This window comes from Aythya ferina (assembly GCF_964211825.1).
Source record: "Aythya ferina genome assembly, chromosome: 5".
Lineage (NCBI taxonomy): Eukaryota > Metazoa > Chordata > Aves > Anseriformes > Anatidae > Aythya > Aythya ferina.
In genome coordinates, this window is record NC_140301.1 from 65,521,521 (window position 1) to 65,539,960 (window position 18,440).

At 46.7% G+C, this 18,440-nt stretch overlaps 1 protein-coding gene and 2 long non-coding RNA genes across 6 annotated transcripts; all 3 read left to right on the forward strand.

The window, feature by feature from the left end:
- Window positions 1–53: 53 nt before the first annotated feature.
- On the forward strand, window positions 54–11,859 carry LOC311437917. The gene is made up of 2 exons (XR_014693825.1): window positions 54–272; window positions 10,245–11,859. It is a non-coding gene; the product is annotated as an uncharacterized lncRNA (long non-coding RNA).
- Window positions 989–8,765, forward strand: LOC311437915 (uncharacterized protein). 3 transcript variants are annotated; one of them, XM_084521732.1, is made up of 8 exons: window positions 989–1,047; window positions 5,106–5,180; window positions 5,674–5,735; window positions 5,855–5,916; window positions 6,190–6,250; window positions 7,217–7,282; window positions 7,371–7,414; window positions 8,564–8,765. In XM_084521732.1, exons 2-7 carry the CDS (start codon window positions 5,119–5,121, stop codon window positions 7,391–7,393), a joined length of 336 nt encoding a protein of 111 aa, XP_084377858.1. In that variant the 5' UTR covers window positions 989–1,047; window positions 5,106–5,118; the 3' UTR covers window positions 7,394–7,414; window positions 8,564–8,765. The 3 variants fall into 3 exon arrangements, 1 of the variants encoding a protein (XP_084377858.1); XR_014693822.1 differs by lacking the exons at window positions 989–1,047; window positions 5,106–5,180; window positions 5,674–5,735; ... (1 more) ...; window positions 6,190–6,250; window positions 8,564–8,765 and adding an exon at window positions 6,635–6,669 and having other exon boundaries at window positions 7,371–7,808; XR_014693823.1 differs by lacking the exons at window positions 989–1,047; window positions 5,106–5,180; window positions 5,674–5,735; ... (1 more) ...; window positions 6,190–6,250; window positions 8,564–8,765 and adding an exon at window positions 6,909–6,950 and having other exon boundaries at window positions 7,371–7,808.
- A 2,852-nt stretch (window positions 11,860–14,711) lies between the features above and the next one.
- LOC311437920 lies at window positions 14,712–16,423 on the forward strand. Of its 2 annotated transcripts, XR_014693830.1 has the most exons (3): window positions 14,712–14,927; window positions 15,601–15,674; window positions 16,241–16,423. It is a non-coding gene; the product is annotated as an uncharacterized lncRNA (long non-coding RNA). The 2 variants fall into 2 exon arrangements; XR_014693831.1 differs by lacking the exon at window positions 14,712–14,927 and having other exon boundaries at window positions 15,441–15,674.
- Window positions 16,424–18,440: the final 2,017 nt, after the last annotated feature.

An 18,440-nucleotide genomic window follows, 5' to 3' on the forward strand; every position in this document is an offset into this window, starting at 1 on the left:
GCTTTGGATGCTGCTTCAGCCTATGCTTTTCTTTTTGTTTCACAGGTGTGTCGCACAGGCTGAGTGGGGCCAAGCTGCACTCTGAAGAGCAGCACGGGAAGGGCGGGCTGTTTGTGAGCTGGATTGGAGCAGAACTGCCAAGTAGCACGAGGTGACTGCGAAGGGTCTTACTTTGCAGGTGCCATGGCAGGCTCTCCACAGAAGCGGTTGAGGATTTGAGAAGAGGTTGCAGATCATCGAGGAGCGACACGTGCAGGGACGGCTTGAAAACGGTATGGCTGCTTTCTCTTCTGTTTATCAGGTGTCCCAGGCGACGTGGGCTGTGATGTTAGCCTTTAGGATCGGAACAAAGCAGGTGCTGATGGCGGTCTTCTTCGGTAGGCAAAGAGTTGCCCGCAGCCCTGTCCTGTGTAGCCTGGGCATGCCTCGCTGAGGATGAAGCTTGCTTTCCAGCAGTTCTGGAAACTGTGTTGAGGCTGAAATGCTGTGTCTGTGTTTGGGTTGGGGTTGCACCTTGGTGAGTGTAGGGATGGGTTTTAAGTGGGTGCAGCGGAGGGCCCGGCCCCAGTGTCCTGTAGTGTGTTTTAACACATCAGCATAGCCTTTTGGTTCTCAGATAGCCTGATGAAGTAAGTGATTTCTCCTGCGAGTGGAATGGAATCGAATTCTTCTTTTGGCATGTAATCTATTCTGCTCCTAGATTTTTCTTTGTAAATGAAAGATTGAGGTAATTCCAGGTGGAAAAAAAAAAAAGAGTTACTTGCTTGTTTGTATTTTCCTTTCAATATTCAAAGCTGTAGCAAAAGCATGGGGATTTTTGTTTCTAGAAAGACCCCAGTTCTCTTGTCTGCGCTCTGAATGCTGTTGAGCTAAGCCATATAAAGAAGTTAATAAAACCACAGCTGCTGCTCCTCCTCTTTCTGCTTTTTTGTGCTTTCCCCTTGCACTTTCCCAGGTGATTGGCTTCAGGTTCCAGGTGGGACCTAATGGTAACTGAGTTGCAGGTATGCCATGAGAGAGCTCCTTCTGCCTGGGCTGCACTTTGGGGTAAGTGCTTTGGTTTTCCTTCAGTTGTTTGGAGGGTTCTTTAGGTGTGTCAGTCTATGGACTGATGCGTTTTCAAGTAGAAACCAGTACTCCTATCTTTTTGAGGTGGCAACTGGCAGGATCTGTCATTGTAAAGCAATCTAGTAGTAGGTGCCTGTATTGCATGCAGCTCTTCCTCAGGTGAGTAGTAGTTATAGCAGTGTTACGGATAGTATGGTGATGTTACTTTGTGTGTTTGCTTTGTGTTTCTGGGTCCCTTATGATTTTTGCAGAATTACGGGGTTTTCTGTGAGTCTTTGCCTTTATGTCAAATCATATCAAAGTCACAACCTTGGTGGCAAAGTGATGGAGCAGGGTTTAGGAGAAATGTATCATTGAAGCTCCCTGTGTGAGCGATTATCTGAAAATGGCAGCAGTGGGCATGTAAGGGGTATTCTGTTTCAGGTTTAGGGACAGTTTATTGTATTTCTGGAGCTTTTGCCTGTGTGTTTGCTGTCTGTCGAGTCGTTAGACCATAAAGCCTTCTAGGCTTTATGTGCATGGAATTCACATATTTGAGGTATGTTTATGAGGGGTTGCCAGGTATGTTGTTTTTGGGAAACCGTGGGGTACGGTTTCTTGACCGCATAAGTGCAGTACTGCCAAGAGACTGAGCAGGGTCACCTGCTTCATGTCTAAAGAATAAGTCTGTTGGGGCCCATTTCGGCGCGGCGCCGCCCGGGCCCATTTCGGCGCGGCGCCGCCCGGGCCCATTTCGGCGCGGCGCCGCCCGGGCCCATTTCGGCGCGGCGCCGCCCGGGCCCATTTCGGCGCGGCGCCGCCCGGGCCCATTTCGGCGCGGCGCCGCCCGGGCCCATTTCGGCGCGGCGCCGCCCGGGCCCATTTCGGCGCGGCGCCGCCCGGGCCCATTTCTCAGGTGGAGCTACTGAGCAGGTGAGATAAAGGAGTTGGGAACAGAGAGGTATTGCACAACTGTATGTTGCATCAGTAGTAGCGAGTGTTGTGCAGGAGGTGGGTATTAGATCTGGTGTAGAGCGATGGTTAACTGAGATAGGTCACGTAGACATAAAACAGCTGAATCTTCACGAGTTGGACAAACATCGCACACAGCTTGTCTGAGCCAATCAGACACAAGGACGCAATATCCGTCGGCGGTTTGGGAAAGTACCGACTGTGTTATTTCGGTCGAAAGGATGAGGAAGAAGCTGATACGATAAGGACGTAGGGGGACCGATCATGAGCTTAACTTTTGTAATATGTATGAGCTAATTATATGTTAAGGAATAAAAGGCGTCTGAGCTATCCAATAAATCGAAGCTTGCTGATCACTCATAGTGAGTGTCCCTGTCTTCCTTCCGTCGACAACAAATGGCGCCTGAACAGGGACCCCGCTGGCGGTGAACCTGCGAGCCACGGATCGACGGAATAAGGGAAGGAAACAGGTCCTGCAATGCAGCTCAGGAGGTGGAAGGGACGAAAATGCTGAATCCTCGCACCCGGGAGCACCTATAGAGGGTCCCGCCGGCCACGCGTCGCCGAGGTCTTGCAAAGGCTGCAACAGCGCTGACGTAAACAAAGGTATGGAGAGACAAGCGACGTATGATCTGCTCAAGTGCTTTTTAGAAAAGCAGAGCACGCAGGGTATAGACTGTAAAAAGGAATTGCGGAGGGACGCGGAAAAAGGAATTGCGGAGGGACGCGGGAAATTGAAGTAATCGCGGTGCGATGCGGGATATCCGAGATCGAGTTGCTACAGTAGACCAGAGGCATCAGTGGACAACGGCAGCTGACCCTCACTGTGTGGTGAGTCGGCACAGAGCAGAGGGGTGGACATCAGGACCCTGCAGACTGTCAGATGTAACCATGGAAGCAGCGGCGGCTGTGCTGCTTCTCTCTGGCATTCATTTTATAAGAGGTTTATCTTGCAATGCAAAAAAGACTATTCGTCCCCAGATCGGTGTTATAACTATGTTTCTGGATAAGATTCCGTGGGGTTGCCACATTCTATGGATTAGTAATGACGACTTAGCTCTATTGCGGGGCAGGAGTGCAGAGATGCAGATTACACTGCCAAATGACCACCGGCAGACTTGAGGAGACACTGCTCGGCTGCGGGGATCGGCTGCAGCGTGGACGCCCCTTGGTGCACCCTGAGCGTTTTTGCTCGGAGGGGACTCCACTCTCAGCTGCTCACCACAGGAGCAAAGATCTCCTGAAGCTGCAGACAAACAGTATGTTTTCAGCTGTTGGAGGAATACTAACTGAAGTGTTAATAATTGTATGTGTTATTCTTAAATGTCCAGGTATTTTGTGTTGAAAGTATTTGTGTAAGGGTAAGGTTTTAAAACAAAGTGTTGCAAGTCACTTCACGAGGAACACAATGAGAGACAATACTTATTTGTTGGGTTATGATTCTAAATTATATTGGCCGCACGTATTGTTTGCTTATCATTCTAAATTATATTCTCGTGGTATGATTGAGGTTGTGGTATGATTGAGATTGAGATGTGCCAGAGGCCTCTGGGTGTGCAATTGTGCTGTGTGTGTGCGAGTGTGCTATGTACTGTGTTAGTGAGAGCGTGCTTATTGCCATAGTGCAGGTTGCCATAGTGCAGGCTGAAATCATAGGAAATTAGTGCCGGCAAAAAAATCATAGGAAAATGAAGGACGACGTAGCCCTAGATTCATTACAGTGCTTTTTAGAAAAATGGGGAGTCGATTGTAAGCAACTAGCAGGACTAGTTGCGATCGGTCGAGCAAAATCATATTTCACAAGTATGGAGTCAAGGACTGGGGGCTTTGGGAGCTGAAGCAAAATCTAATAACAATCCGATGTGGAATAATGACACTGCAAAGGCTCTGCCACCTGGCATGTTTTTGATTTGCGGGGATCGTGCATGGCAAGGAATACCTGCCAACGCGTTTGGGGGTCCATGTTATCTAGGGCGACTCACATTGTTCGCCCCGGACTTATACAGTCTCCGGAACCAGAGCTTGTCGCAGAGATCCAAACGAGCTCTTAAGACTTTAGGTTCTGACTGTGATGATGGTGTAGAATTATGGGGCGCTGCTGAGAGAATATTTGCTTCATTAGTTCCAGCAGTGGGAACTGCACATGTTTTGGCTAGCATTAATAAGCTTGCTTGTTGGGCTGTTAAGCAATCAAATGTAACAACTGAAATTATTACTGAAATGGCACAAGATATGGATAGTCTTAGGCATGTTGTGTTACAAAATAGGGCTGCAATTGATTTTTTGCTTTTAGCGCAAGGATATGGATGTGAAGATTTTGAAGGAATGTGTTGTTTCAGTCTTTCAGATCATGGTCAATCGATTCATGACCAGTTGAAATGGTTGATGCAGCACACAAAGAAAATTACAGTACAACCTAGTTGGCTTGACAATTGGTTGCAGTCCATCTTTGGGGGTCTGTCTAACTGGTTAGTGAGTCTAATCAAAGAGGGATTTCGCTTTCTGCTTATAGTTATATTGATAAAAATAGCTGCGCGAATAATTTTTGGTTGCTTAACTAAGAAGCTTGAACAAGTCACAGAAAAGGTATTAGTAGTCCAAAATAAAAACGGGGGAATTGTAGAGGGATGGTTAACTGAGATAGGTCACATAGACATAAAACAGCTGAATCTTTACGAGTTGGACAAACATCGCACACAACTTGTCTGAGCCAATCAGACACAAGGACGCAATATCCGTTGGCGGTTTGGGAAAGTACCGACTGTGTTATTTCGGTCGAAAGGATGAGGAAGAAGCTGATAAGATAAGGACGTAGGGGGACCAATCATGAGCTTAACTTTTGTAATATGTATGAGCTAATTATATGTTAAGGAATAAAAGGCGTCTGAGCTATCCAATAAATCGAAGCTTGCTGATCATATCACTCATATTGAGTGTCCCTGTCTTCCTTCCGTCAACAACACTCTGGCATGCTAGTGATTGCTGGTTCTCTGTTTTTGCAAGTGATAATGAACGTGTTTGACGTAATTCCATTTGAAAAAGTTCCAGTTACTTGACTGGTCGTGTTGTCCTTTTAATATTAAAAGCTGCAGCAAAAGCATGGGGATTGTTGCTTCTAGAAACACCCCAGGTCTCTTGTCTGTTCTCTGCATGATGTTCAGGTAAAGCAGATTTAAAAAAAAAAAAAACACAAATAAACAAACAAAACAAACAAACAAAAAAACAGCTACTGCTCCTCCTGCTCTGCTCCTACTTCCTTGTGCTTTGTCCCTCCCCTTTTCCAGGTGATAGGGTTTGGATATTGGGCGGGGCCAAATGGTATATGAGCCCCAGGCATGACATCAGAGAGCTCCTTCTGCCTGGGCTGCTCTTTGAGGTAAGTGTTTTGTTTTCCTTCAGTCAGTTGCAGGGTTCTCTAGGCAGGCTGGAGTCTATGGATTTCCGGATTTCTAAGTGCTTGGAATTCACTTAACAGAGGAATATTTAGTAGAGGTTGCTGGCTCTTTTTTTTTTTTTTTTTTTTTTTTTTGATGGTGGGATGCTCTTCTTTTTTTGAGCTATATTTTAATCTCTAGATGTACAAGCCTACTTGTGTAATTTTCCAGAGGACTAAAACCAGCTTCATTTCATGCTACATGTGGCTTGGCAGTTTAGATGCAGCATTACCAAGAGCCTGAGCAGGGTTGTATCAGAGTCTGCTCTTTCCTCTGCAAAGGGTAAGTCTGTGATTACCTCTGCAGGGGCTGCTGTGCGTGCACGTCTTTTTGGCATTTATGGATCTCAGATAGTGTTTTTTTTTTGTGTGTGTGTATATTCTAAGCTTTTATTTTTTGAGGGGCAAATAGTGTGTGTGCTGAGCGTGGTTGGCAGGAGGAGGTGGGGAGCTGCTCAGGACTGGTAGGTTTGGTTTCTAGGAGTGTGCGGCAGCCTTCCTATGCGACGCGATTGATTATTGGGTGGGAATGTTCCAGTTTGTGTGTCTTAGCCATTGTAGCTTGTGTAGTGTGTGTTGTGTGGCCCAGGCAGAGTTTGCTGTGGCACTGTGAGCGAAGAATCTGAGTTAGAGCTGGTGAGCAGCTGAAGTACAGGAGCTGGGAAGAGAGAGGTATTGCAGCAGGTATGCTGTAGCTCTGAAGTACCTCAGAGTGTGCGTTTCTCTTGTGTCTGCAGGTGCTTTGTGCAGTCGTGGACAGGGAAGGGAAATCCTCCTGTCACGAAGCACTGAGGGAAGGTGAGTGTTGTCAGCCTGGTCATCCCTTATCCGAAGCGAAGGGAAGACGCTCAGGTGTTTCCCTGTGAGGGTCCGAGGTGAGGCTGTGTGGGATAGAGGAGCAGTGTGGCAGGTGGTTGCTTGCAAGCACAGTGGTCATTGTGTCCTTTTGTGTTCCCAGGTGGCGTGGGTGATGCTGGCCGCTCCTTTCAAGCTTGGACCTAATTTGCAGGTACAGAGGCAAGTGGCCTGCTGTTTTGAAAGGATAAAACTAAAGATGGGGTCCCTTTTGTTGTTGAGGGATGGGTGCTACTGCTGTCAGCTGAATGTTTATCTTCTGCCTGTGTTTTTCCTTTTGTTCAGGCTGAAACGCAGTGCGCAGTGCAGGACGTCTTGACGCGAGCTGCCTCTGCAGTGACTCTGGTGCGTGATGAGCAGAGGTAACTGTTGTTTTTGGGGCGCGGTTGTCACTGCAGTTATTTTCCTACATCCAATAGAGTAAAATTCCAGTTTGTCTTTTAGAGGTGCTATAAGTGGGTAAAGAGAACAGATGGAAGCGTGTGCCACGTGGGGTAGGCAAGCGGCTGAGGTACAGGAGGGGATGAGAGTATGTGATTTTTTTTTTTTCTGGGGATGAAATGGAATTAATTTTGTTGGTGTATAATGTGTTCTGCTCCTAGATTTTTCTTTCAATGTGAAGAAAAGTTTGAGCTAATTCCAGGTAAGAAAGTTCCAGTTACTTGCTGGGTCGTATTGTCCTTTTAATATTCAAAGCTACAGCAAAAGCATGGGGATTGTTGCTTCTAGAAACACCCCAGTTTTCTTGTTTGCACTCTGCATGCTGTTGAGGTAAAGCAGACCAAAAAAAAAAAAAATAAATAAAGGAAACACACACACACACACAAAAAAACAACAATAACAAAAAAAAACCACCATTGGGTGACGTGTTGTGAACGCAACGATCATTTAATCCCTTTGTTTTCCCAGGTGGTGTGGATGACACTGGCTGCACTGTTGGAGCTTGGACTCGGAGAGGAACACGTGAGCACAATCGTATTTTGCATCAGTAGTGGTCAGCATTGTGGAGAAGGTGAGCAATGGGGCCGGCGTCCTAGTGAATGCTGGTACTCTGTTTTTGCAGCTGATGATGAGCCTGGCAATTGACTAAGATGACAATCAGTGCCTGTGCGTTTCTTGAAGCGGAGGGACTTTACCATGCAGCAACCTGAGAGCTAAGCTGGGGGGCACCTGGTATTTGCATATCTGGGGTGGCTAATGGGAGCTGGGAGTCAGAGCAGCATGGAGCCAGCTGGCTGACTAGACTTGGTTCCACGGTGAGGGTGGTTCAGGCTGGGTCACGTTCAGGCTGCTTGTGGCTGGGTCACCAGGCTAATAGAAGCAGCGGGATTATTTTGTAGCGTGAGTGCGTGCGCCAGGCAGGACAGTTTCCTTCTGTTTGTCTGTCTTGTGTTGCTTCTGCGATGTCTGTTCTGTGCTTCTCGGGTCTTGATATCCTCCTAGCTTTTGACACTGGACTGACCAGACAGGGGACTTGGTAGCGGTGCTGAAGGGCCTCAATGCATGTTTTGTCATCGTGACTCTGATCAGAGCACTTCTTGTGTTGCAGTCACTGCTTAAAGAGCAGGTCTGTTTCAGGTCTTGTGCATCATATTCGGTTTGAGATCGCGTCTGTTTCCATCCTCACTCTTGCAGAAGTCATCTGGGCCGCATCAGGAGCTCTTGTTGGGAATTGATTTCCTAAGCATCGTCTTATGGGGTTTTCAGTCCCCATCCTTCTGGTCTGTTGTCTTGAAGGCAGGCTTTTTCGGCCTCCATCATCCCAGTTCTGGCAGTTGCTTCCAGTCGCGTGTCGTGACATTTGAGTCTCCTCTAGGGTCTGGTGCAGAGCACCTGTTCTGACTTGCTGTTGCCATAGGGCTTCCCTCCGGGGGTCACTTTTTCTTGCGCCTTGTGTTGTGTGTTTTGTTTGTAGTGTTTGTGGCGTGGCTGTGTGTGTATGTGTTTGGTCTGGAGCTGTCCTGCCTGGCAGTTAGTGATGACAGCTAACGTGGTAGTGCATGGGTGTGCTAATACATTGTCGGGAGTGTTTTGGCAAAGGCATCCGGTCTACCTCTGGGCACGTACTGAAGGGCCGCTGGCAAAGTCATCTCTGTGGTGTTTGGCAGATGTGTGTGGGGGGGGAGAGTATATCTGCTTGTGAGCAGCTGCTCGCATAGTGCTTGAATGGTGTGCTTGAGGAGGTCTGTTGAATATTGAAAGCTTACAGATAAGGGGTTTTGAAATTTTTATTTTTATTTCTATCCTGTCCCCCAGTACAGCGTAAAACTTAGGAGGAACCTGTCATAGAAAAGAGCTCCTTCTGGAACTGTCCAGCACTTGGTAGGCAGCTCGGTGACTGGCTTGATCTACTTCTGAGGTGCTGAGGCAAGGGGCTTCTGTTTAGAAATTATAATATTGTAAATGGGGTTCCTTGTGTTGTTGAGGGATGGGTGCTAATGCTGGCCGCTGAATGATTATCTTGTGACTGTTCTCATTTGTTTAAGGTGAAACAGTGTACAACGCGGGACTTGAGCATAGCTGCTTTCGGCAAGGTGAGCGATGAACAGATGTAGCAGGTACTTTAGGGGTGCAGTTGTCACTGCAGTTACTTAACTGCACAAAGTACAGTAAAAATCCTGTTTATATTTCAGGGGTGTGTTGTAGCTGGCCTAAGAGAGCAGATGGAAGCACCTGCCTCGAGGGCAGGTGAGGGAGCAGAGGTAAGGGAGCAGATGAGAGTAACTGTCCTATCTGTGCTGTGTCTTTGGATGCTGCTTCAGCCTATGCTTTTCTTTTTCTTTTGCAGGTGTGTCGCACAGGCTGAGTGGGGCCAAGCTGCACTCTGAAGAGCAGCACGAGAAGGGCGGGCTGTTTGTGAGCTGGATTGGAGCAGAACTGCCAAGTAGCACAAGGTGACTGCGAAGGGTATCCATCTTGCTTTGCAGGTGCCATGGCAGGCTCTCCACAGAAGCGGTTGAGGATTTGAGAAGAGGTTGCAGATCATCGAGGAGCGATACCTGCAGGGACGGCTTGAAAACAGTATGGCTGCTTTCTCTTCTGTTTATCAGGTGTCCCAGGCAACGTGGGCTGTGATGTTAGCCTTTAGGATCGGAACAAAGCAGGTGCTGATGGCTGTCTTCTTCGGTAGGCAAAGAGGTGCCCAAAGCCCTGTACTGTGTAGCCTGAGCACACCTTGCTGAGGATGAGGTGTCCTTTCTACCAGTTCCCAAAACTGTGTTGAAGCTGAAATGCTGCGTTTGTGTTTGGGTTGGGGTTGCACCTTGGTGAGTGTAGGGATGGATTTTAAGTGGGTGCAGCGGAGGGCCTGGACCCAGTGTCCTGTAATGTGTTTTAACACATCAGCATAGCCTTTTGGTTCTCAGCTTACTGAAGTAAGTGATTTTTCCTGTGAGTGGAATGGAATTGAATTCTTTTTTGGCATGTAATCAGTTCTGCTCCTAGACTTTTCTTTCTATGTAAATAAAAGCTTGAGCTAATTCCAGATGAAAAAAAAAAAAAATCAGCTATTTGCTTGGTCATTTTGTCCTTTTAATATTCAAAGCTGTAGCAAAAGCATGGGGATTGTTGTGGAGGAATGGTTAAGTGAGGTAGGACACGTGGATGTTGAGCAGTTAGGAGGTCATGGGCTAGGGAGGTACCGTACTCAACTCATATGAGCCTGGGCACGTGCGCAGCCGGTTGAGAACCAATCAGGCCCAAGGACACGATGCCCTTGTGTGGTTGGGAAAGTCTTTAAGGCGGGACAGTAGCTAAAAGAGGGAGGAACTAACTGACAAGATAGGAAAGTGTTAGCCAATCCTGAGCTTAGTTTTTGCAATATGTATGAGTTGATTATGTTCGAACTAGATAAAAGGCGACTGAGCTATCCATTAAAGTTGAAGTTCACTGTTCACTCATATTGAGTGTCTGTCTTCCTTCCGTCGACAACAAATAGCGCCCGAACAGGGACCGATCTGAACGGGATTTGGATACTGCTGGCGGTGATCCTGGGCCACGGTTGGACGGAATAAGGGAGGAACCGGTCCTGCAACGCAGCCCAGGAGGTGGAAGGGACAAGAATCCCCTCACCCGTGTCGGGAAGGTGAAAGGGACGTGGAGTCCCCGCACCCGGGAGAGGATCCCGCCGGTCACGCGTCGCCGAGGTCTGAAAGGTGAAAGGGACGAAAACTTGGAGTCCCCGCACCCGCAGCTCGGAAGGTGGAAGGGAGTCCCCGCACCCGGGATGAGCCTATAAAGGGTCCCGCCGGAGAAGCGCCGCCGAGGTCTTTGCAAAGGCTGCAACCGACGTATATAAAGGTATGGAGAGACATCGGCGTATGCTTTGCTCGAATGCTTTTTAGAAAAGCGGAGCACTTCAGATATAGACTGCAAAAAGGATTTACCAGGATTATTAGCATATGGAGTAATGCAGGGTTGTTTTATCAATCCTGATACAGTTTTTGAACAAACAGAGTGGCGTAAATTTGGGGACAAATTGTTTGATGAAGTTATTAATGAAAATAAGGCTGCTAAAAAATTATTGAAGCCTTGGAGAGCAGTCACTAACGCCTTAGTTATACATCAGGCTGAGCAGAGAGTCGCTACTGCCGCTACAGAGCGACTGGGATTGCCGGGAAGTGTTGGAGCTGGGGATTGCCCACTGCCGCCTTCAGTGAGAACGATAACGCTGCCTCAGGGGGCTACGGGGCAGTGGGAGCCTCCCCCCCCCTCAGTCACCGCCACGAGCAGTGCTGCGCTCGGAGTTCCGCGGAATCGAACGGCAGCTGACCCTCACCATGTGGCGAGTCGGCACAGAGCAGAGGGACGGACATCAGGACCCTGCAGCCTGTCTGATGTAACCATGGAAGCAGCGGCGGCTGTGCTGCTTCTCTCTGGCATTCTTTTTATAAGAGGTTTACCTTGCAATGAAAAAGGGATACTAACTGGAGTGTTATTAATTGTATGTGTTATTTTTAAATGTCCAGGTATTTTGTGTTGAAAGTATTTGTGTAAGGGTAAGGTTTTAAAACAAAGTGTTGCAAGTCACTTCATGAGGAACACAATGAGAGGCAATACTTGTTTGTTTGCTTATCATTCTAAATTATATTCGTGTGGTATGATTGAGGTTGTGGTATGATTGAGAGTGAGATGTGCCAGAGGCCTCTGGGTGTGTGAGTGTGCTGTGTACTGTGTTAGTGAGAGCGCATTTATTGCCATAGTGCAGGCTGAAATCATAGGAAATGAGTACTGGTCGAGCAAAATCATGTTTCACAAGTATGGAGTCATTGTGCGAAGTAGCCACTTGGAGAAACTTAAGGGAACGTACTGTTTAAAACTTTTTGATCGTAATGAGTCAATTCACAAATCCATTACTTTCTTGAAAGAGCACGTGAGAAAGAGTCAATATGGTATCAATCCTTTCAATCAATGGTTCACTGATATAATTGAAACAATGCATAGATGGTTACTGGGATTAATCAAAGAGGGATTAAGGATTTTGTTCACTGTGGTGTCAATCATCATTGCATGTAGTATTGTGATAAATGTGGTTAAAGAGTTACTTGCAAAAATGTTATAAAATGTTATAGAGATTTTGAAGTGGTGCCAGAAACAGGTACCCAGTGGATCACTGCAAAGTGGACTGAAGCAGCTTTAGAATCTGCACACGCCGAAGACGACCAGGAAGAGGTTCCTGATAATCATTCTGACAATGACGTGGGCTGTGACACCTCGACGACTATCAAGAACAGCCTTTGATCACCATCAAGTGATTAGGTTTAAGTGTGTTACTACTAAGTTGTGTTACTTACTATTAATTGTGTTACCGTTAAGTGCTTACAGTAATTGTAGTGTTATTAGGGTTAAGTTGTGTTATGTTATGTACCCTTTCAGAACATGCTTGTTTGGGGTCCCGATAGGGGATCCAAAGGAACTGAGTGAAATGTTAGCACCATACTCTGCCCGTATTACTCTGCTTAATGGATCTTTTTCTGACTGTAGGAACTGCACACGCTTTGGCTAGCATAAATAAGCTTGCTTGTTGGGCTGTTAAACAGTCAAATGTAACCACCCAAGTTCTTTCTGAAATGTCGCAAGACACGGAAAGCCTAAGGCACGCTGTGCTGCAAAATAGGGCCGCTATTGATTTCTTGTTCTTGGCTCAGGGACATGGGTGTGAAGATGTAGAAGGAATGTGTTGCTTTAATCTTTCCGACCATGGTCAGTCAATTCACGACCAGTTGAAATGGTTAAGGGATCATACACAAAAAATTGTAGTACAAGATAGTTGGTTTGAAGGTTGGCTTAAATCTGTTTTGGGGAACATGGGTGGACGGGTTTTGTTAGTTAAAGAGGGACTTTGCTTTCTACTTATAATTATATTGATTATAATTGCTGCATATGTAACCTTTAACTGCCTAACTAAGAAACTAGAGCAACTCACAGAGAAGGTATTTGTATCACAAAATAAAAATGGGGGAATTGTGGAGGAATGGTTAAGTGAGGTAGGACACGTGGATGTTGAGCAGTTAGGAGGTCATGGGCTAGGGGAGGTACCGTACTCAACTCATATGAGCCTGGGCACGTGCGCAGCCGGTTGAGAACCAATCAGGCCCAAGGACACGATGCCCTTGTGTGGTTGGGAAAGTCCCTAAGGCGGGACAGTAGCTAAAAGAGGGAGGAACTAACTGACAAGATAGGAAAGTGTTAGTCAATCCTGAGCTTAGTTTTTGCAATATGTGTGAGTTGATTATGTTCGAACTAGATAAAAGGCGACTGAGCTATCCATTAAAGTTGAAGTTCACTGTTCGCTCATATTGAGCGTCTGTGTCTTCCTTCCGTCGACAACAGATTGTAACTTCTAGAAACACCCCAGTTCTCATGTCTGCACTCTGCATGCTGTTGAGCTAAGCCATATAAATAAGGTAATAAAACCACAGCTGCTGTTCCTGTTCTTTCTGCTTTTTTTGTGCTTTCCCCCTGCACTTTCCCATGTGATTGGCTTCAGGTTCCAGGTGGGACCTAATAGTAACTGAGTTGCAGGTGTGCCATGAGAGAGCTTCTTCTGCCTGGGCTGCTCTTTGGGGTAAGTGCTTTGTTTTTCCTTCAGTCAGTTGCAGGGTTCTTTAGGTGGGTCAGAGTGTATGGACTGATGCATTTTCAAGTAGAAACCGGTACGCATATCTTTTTGAGGTGGCAACTGGTAGGATCTGTCATAGTAAAGCAATCTAAGTAGTAGGTGCCTGTATTGCATGCAGCTCTTCCTCAGGTGAGTAGTTATTACAGCAGTTTTACGGATAGTATGGCGATGTTATTTTGTGTGTTTGCTTTGTGTTTCTGGGTCCCTTATGATTTTTGCAGAATTACAGGGCTTTTTGTGAGTCTTTGCCTTTATGTCAAATCTTATCAAAGTCACAACCTTGGTGGCAAAGTGATGGAGCAGGGTTTAGGAGAAATGTATCATTGAAGAGCCCTGTGTGAGCATGTATCTGAAAATGGCAGCATTGGGCATATAAGCAGTGGTCTTTCTCAGGGTTAGGGGCGGTTTGTTATATTTCTGGAGCTTTTGCCTGTGTGTTTGCTGTCTGTCGAGTCGTTAGACCATAAAGCCTTCTAGGCTTTATGTGCATGGAATTCACATATTTGAGGTATGTTTATGAGGGGTTGCCAGGTACGTTGTTTTTGGGAAACCGTGGGGTACGGTTTCTTGACCGCGTAAGTGCAGTACTGCCAAGAGACTGAGCAGGGTCACCTTCTTCATCACTGAAGAATAAGTCTGTTCGGGCACATTTCAGCGCAGCGCTGCCCGGGCACATTTCTCAGTTGGAGCTACTGAGCAGGTGAGTTAAAGGAACCAGGAACAGAGAGGTATTGCACAATGATATGTTGCATTAGTAGTAGTGAGCGTTGTGCAGGAGGTGGGTATTAGCTCTGGCATGCTAGTGAATGCTGGTTCTCTGTTTTTGCAAGTGATGATGAACCTGTTTGACGTAATTCCATTTGAAAAAGTTCCAGTTACTTGACTGGTTGTGTTGTCCTTTTAATATTAAAAGCTGCAGCAAAAGCATGGGGATTGTTGCTTCTAGAAACACCCCAGGTCTCTTGTCCTCTGCATGTTGTTCAGGTAAAGCAGATTTAAAAAAAAAAAAAAAAAGAAAATGAAAATCTGCTGCTCCTGCTCTGCTCCTACTTTCTGGTGCTTTGTCCCTCCCCTTTACAATGTGATTGGGTTTGGGTGCTGGGCAGGGCCAAATGGTATATGAGCCCCAGGCATGACATCAGAGAGCTCCTTCTGCCTGGGCTGCTCTTTGAGGTAAGTGTTTTGTTTTCCTTCAGTCAGTTGCAGGGTTCTCTAGGCAGGCTGGAGTCTATGGATTTCTGGATTTCTAAGTGCTTGGAATTCACTTAACAGAGGGATATTTAGTAGAGGTTGCTGGCTCACTGTTCTTTGCGATGGTGGGATACGCTTCTGTTTTTTGAGCTATATTTTAATCTCTAGATGTACAAGCCTACTTGTGTAATTTTCCAGGGGACTAAAACCAGCTTCATTTCATGCTACATGTGGCTTGGCAGTTTAGATGCAGCGTTACCAAGAGCCTGAGCAGGGTTGTATCAGAGTCTGCTCTTTCCTCTGCAAAGGGTAAGTCTGTGATTACCTCTGCAGGGGCTGCTGTGCGTGCACGTCTTTTTGGCATTTATGGATCTCAGATGGTTTTTTTTTTTTTTTTGTGTGTGTATGTTCTAAGGTTTTGTTTTTTTGAGGGGCAAATAGTGTGTGTGCTGAGCGTGGTTGGCAGGAGGAGGTGGGGAGCTGCTCAGGACTGGTAGGTTTGGTTTCTCAGAGTGTGCGGCAGCCTTCGGGTGCGATGCAACTGATTGTTGAGTCTCTCCTTGGGTCTGCTGCAGAGCACCTGTTCTGACTTGCTGTTGCCATAGGGCTTCCCTCTGGGGGGTCACTTTTTCTTGTGCCTTGTGTTGTGTGTTTTGTTTTAGTGTTTGTGGCGTGCCTGTGTGTGTATGTGTTTGGTCTGGAGCTGTCCTGCCTGGCAGTTAGCAATGACAGCTAACGTGGCAGTGCATGGGTGTACTAATACATTGTCCGGACTGTTTTGGCAAAGACATCCAGTCTGCCTCTGGGCATGTGCTGAAGGGCAGCTGTCACAGTATATCTGTTTGCGCACAACTGCTTGTTTACCTCTATTCATTTAATAAATTGTAAAATTTAATTGCAATCCAATTTGGGACCCAGTCATGTATGACAACTGGGGGCTTGTCCGGGAGGGCTTTGGTTCCTGAATTCTTACTTTATCTAGGAGAGGCGCCCCACCATTTGGTGGCTGCTGTTCGAGTCAGGTCGGGACTAATGGCATCTTGAACCTGAATAAAGGTAAGCAAAGGTTTTGATTTTTTTTTCAGTTCCCTTGCTGGCTGCAGCACTATATTTTGCCCGTAATTCTGCGTGTGAAGATCTGAATGAAGACAATGGAGTCATAAGCGTTTAAAGCGTATACTGTTCTGTTGGGTGGGTTTCGGTTGCCTGTGTGTGTAAGAGTGTGACTGAGACGGAATTCAGTTCCGAAGCGATTGTGGAGGTCTTCTAACCACGGTTCCAATCTCCCACGAGGGACTTGGCCAGTGAAGGAACGAAGGGATTCCTATAGGATTTGTGGGTGGGTGATAGATCTTAAATCCTCTGTAAGACACTCTTATTAAGGTAACCAAGGGCTGTGGGAATTGGCACAGTAACATTCCTAGATGGGTCAGACAAAATCGAAGACCAGGGACCAGAAGAAAGGGAGCAAATTACCAGACATACCACCAGAAAGTCCATTAGGAATAACGGTTAGAAATTGGAACGAGAGGGGCCCCAGAAAAGGAAGAAGTAAATAAAAACCGGTCCAGTATTGTGTGATAGAATGGCCAAAGGAGCCTTTAACACCACATATCTTTCAGCCTGCTTTTGGATCCTTTGAAGACTGTATTTGTCAGGCCTTAAATACACATGTTAATTCGAGGGAACCTTTTTGCTGGGAAGAAAGTGATTATGCAGGATTATGGATCAGGAGGACTTCATGTCCTTTTCCAGCCTCAATATTTACACTAAAAGCAGATAAGAAATTTGAAGAAGAACAAGAACAGGAAAAAGGAAAAGATAATAAACGGGAGCCGTTGGATAACCTACCATCTCCATATCCTAACAATCCACCTCCGGTGGCTGTGGTATCTCCAGCAGTACCACCATTGCCCCAGCTTTCAACACCATCAGCACGAGAATGAGACCGACCACCGGCTGCATGCATGAGAAGTAGTACTGCCATATCTGAGAGAGCTCCTCTATATCCCTTAAGGGAGGTAACTGGTGTATAACTGGGTTGGAGTTTTAACAGGGCTTTTATGGTTTCAGGGTTAGCGTGTTAGTGTTTTAGAGGTTTTTTTTTTGTTGGTGTTTGTTTTTTTTTTTTTTCTTGGGATGGAGTGTTGCTATGTTTTTTAGGGTTAGGGTCCTAGGGTTTTATTTTTGGTCCGTTACTTAGGGTTAGTGTGTTAAGATCCTTTTTTTTTTTTTTTTTTTTTTTTCAGGTTAGGTTCTCCAGGGTTAGGGTTTTGAGCATCCTAGTTTTTTGGGTTATGGTGTTGAGCATCCTAATGTTTTGTGTTAGGGCTTTGGGTTTTAAGCATCCTAATTTTTGGGTTAGAGTTTTGTGTGTCTTCATGTTTTCAGTTTGTGCTTAGAGCGTCCTAAAGTTTTGGGTTTTGGTTTGTGTTTTGAGCGTCCTAATGTTTAGAGTTACGGTTTTGAGCATCCTACTGTTTTGGGGTGGCTTTGGGTTTTGTGCATCTTAATTTTGGGGTTAAGGCTTCAAGCGTTCTAATTTTGTTGTTTAGGGCTTTGAGAATCCTAATGTTTTGGGTTTGGGTTTTGAGCGTCTTAAGTGTTTGGGTTAGGGCTTTTAGGCATAGTACATCAGGGGTTTAGTGTGGTAAATAGTTTGGGTTAGGCCTGTAGGGGTTTCAAAGTTTTTTAGTGTTACGGGTTGAGGCTTTTTTGAAAGGCCGGTAAGTGCTTGGGTTAGAGTGAGTGCCGGTAAATGTATTTCTCGAACACTCGGCCTGTGATTGGTCAAGCCAGCTGCCTGGGGAATGCCGGTAGGCGTAGTTTTCCGGCACCGGGCTTCCGGGAGGCCATGTTATTTGCCCAGAGTATGCCGGGAGATGTAGTTCTCGGGCTCTGGACTTCCGGGAGGCCATGTTGAGTGCCCAAAGCATGGTGGGAGGTGTAGTTTTTGGACTCCGAACTTCCGGGAGGCCATGTTTGGTTCCCAGAGCATACCGGGAAATGAAGTTCTCGGACTCTGGACTTCCGGGAGGCCATGTTGGGTGCCCAGAGCATACCGGGAAATGTAGTTCTCGGACTCTGGACTTCCGGGAGGCCATGTTGGTTGCCCAGAGCATACCGGGAAATGTAGTTCTCGGACTCTGGACTTCCGGGAGGCCATGTTGGGTGCCCAGAGCATACCGGGAAATGAAGTTCTCGGACTCTGGACTTCCGGGAGGCCATGTTGGGTGCCCAGAGCATACCGGGAAATGTAGTTCTCGGGAACTAGGGTTAGGGTTAGTGTTAGTGGTTAGGGTGAGGGTAAGGGTCGTTAGGGTTAGGGTTAGAGGATTAGGGTTAGAGGGTTAGGGGTTAGGGGTTAGGGTTAGATCCGCCGTTAGGGTTAGGGTTAGGGTTAGATCCGCCATTGGGGTTAGGGTTAGGGGTTAGGGTTAGGGGTTAGGGGTTGGGGTTAGGGGTTGGGGTTAGGGTTAGGGGTTGGGGTTAGGGGTTGGGGTTAGGGTTAGGGGTTAGGGTTAGGGGTTAGGGTTAGGGTCTTAGGGTCTTGGGGTTAGGGTTAGGGTTAGGGTTGGGTTTGGGGTTAGGGTTAGGGTTAGATCCGTTAGGGTTAGATCCGTTAGGGTTAGGGTTAGGGTTAGATCCGTTAGGGTTAGGGTTAGGGTTGGGTTTGGGGTTGGGGTTGGGTTTGGGGTTAGGGTTAGAGGGTTAGAGGGTTAGAGGGTTAGAGGGTTAGGGTTAGGGTTGGGTTAGGGTTGGGTTAGGGTTAGGGTTAGGGTTAGGGTTAGGGTCAGGGTCAGGGTCAGGGTTAGGGTCAGG

Coding starts and splice junctions, on each gene's coding strand:
- LOC311437915 (XM_084521732.1), top strand. CDS start 5,119: ATGGGGATTGTTGCTTCTAGAAACACCCCAGGTCTCTTGTCTGTTCTC. Junction 5,736..5,854: donor TGCTCTTTCCTCTGCAAAGG/GTAAGTCTGTGA, acceptor TTATTTTTTGAG/GGGCAAATAGTGTGTGTGCT. Junction 5,917..6,189: donor TGGGGAGCTGCTCAGGACTG/GTAGGTTTGGTT, acceptor TTGTGTCTGCAG/GTGCTTTGTGCAGTCGTGGA.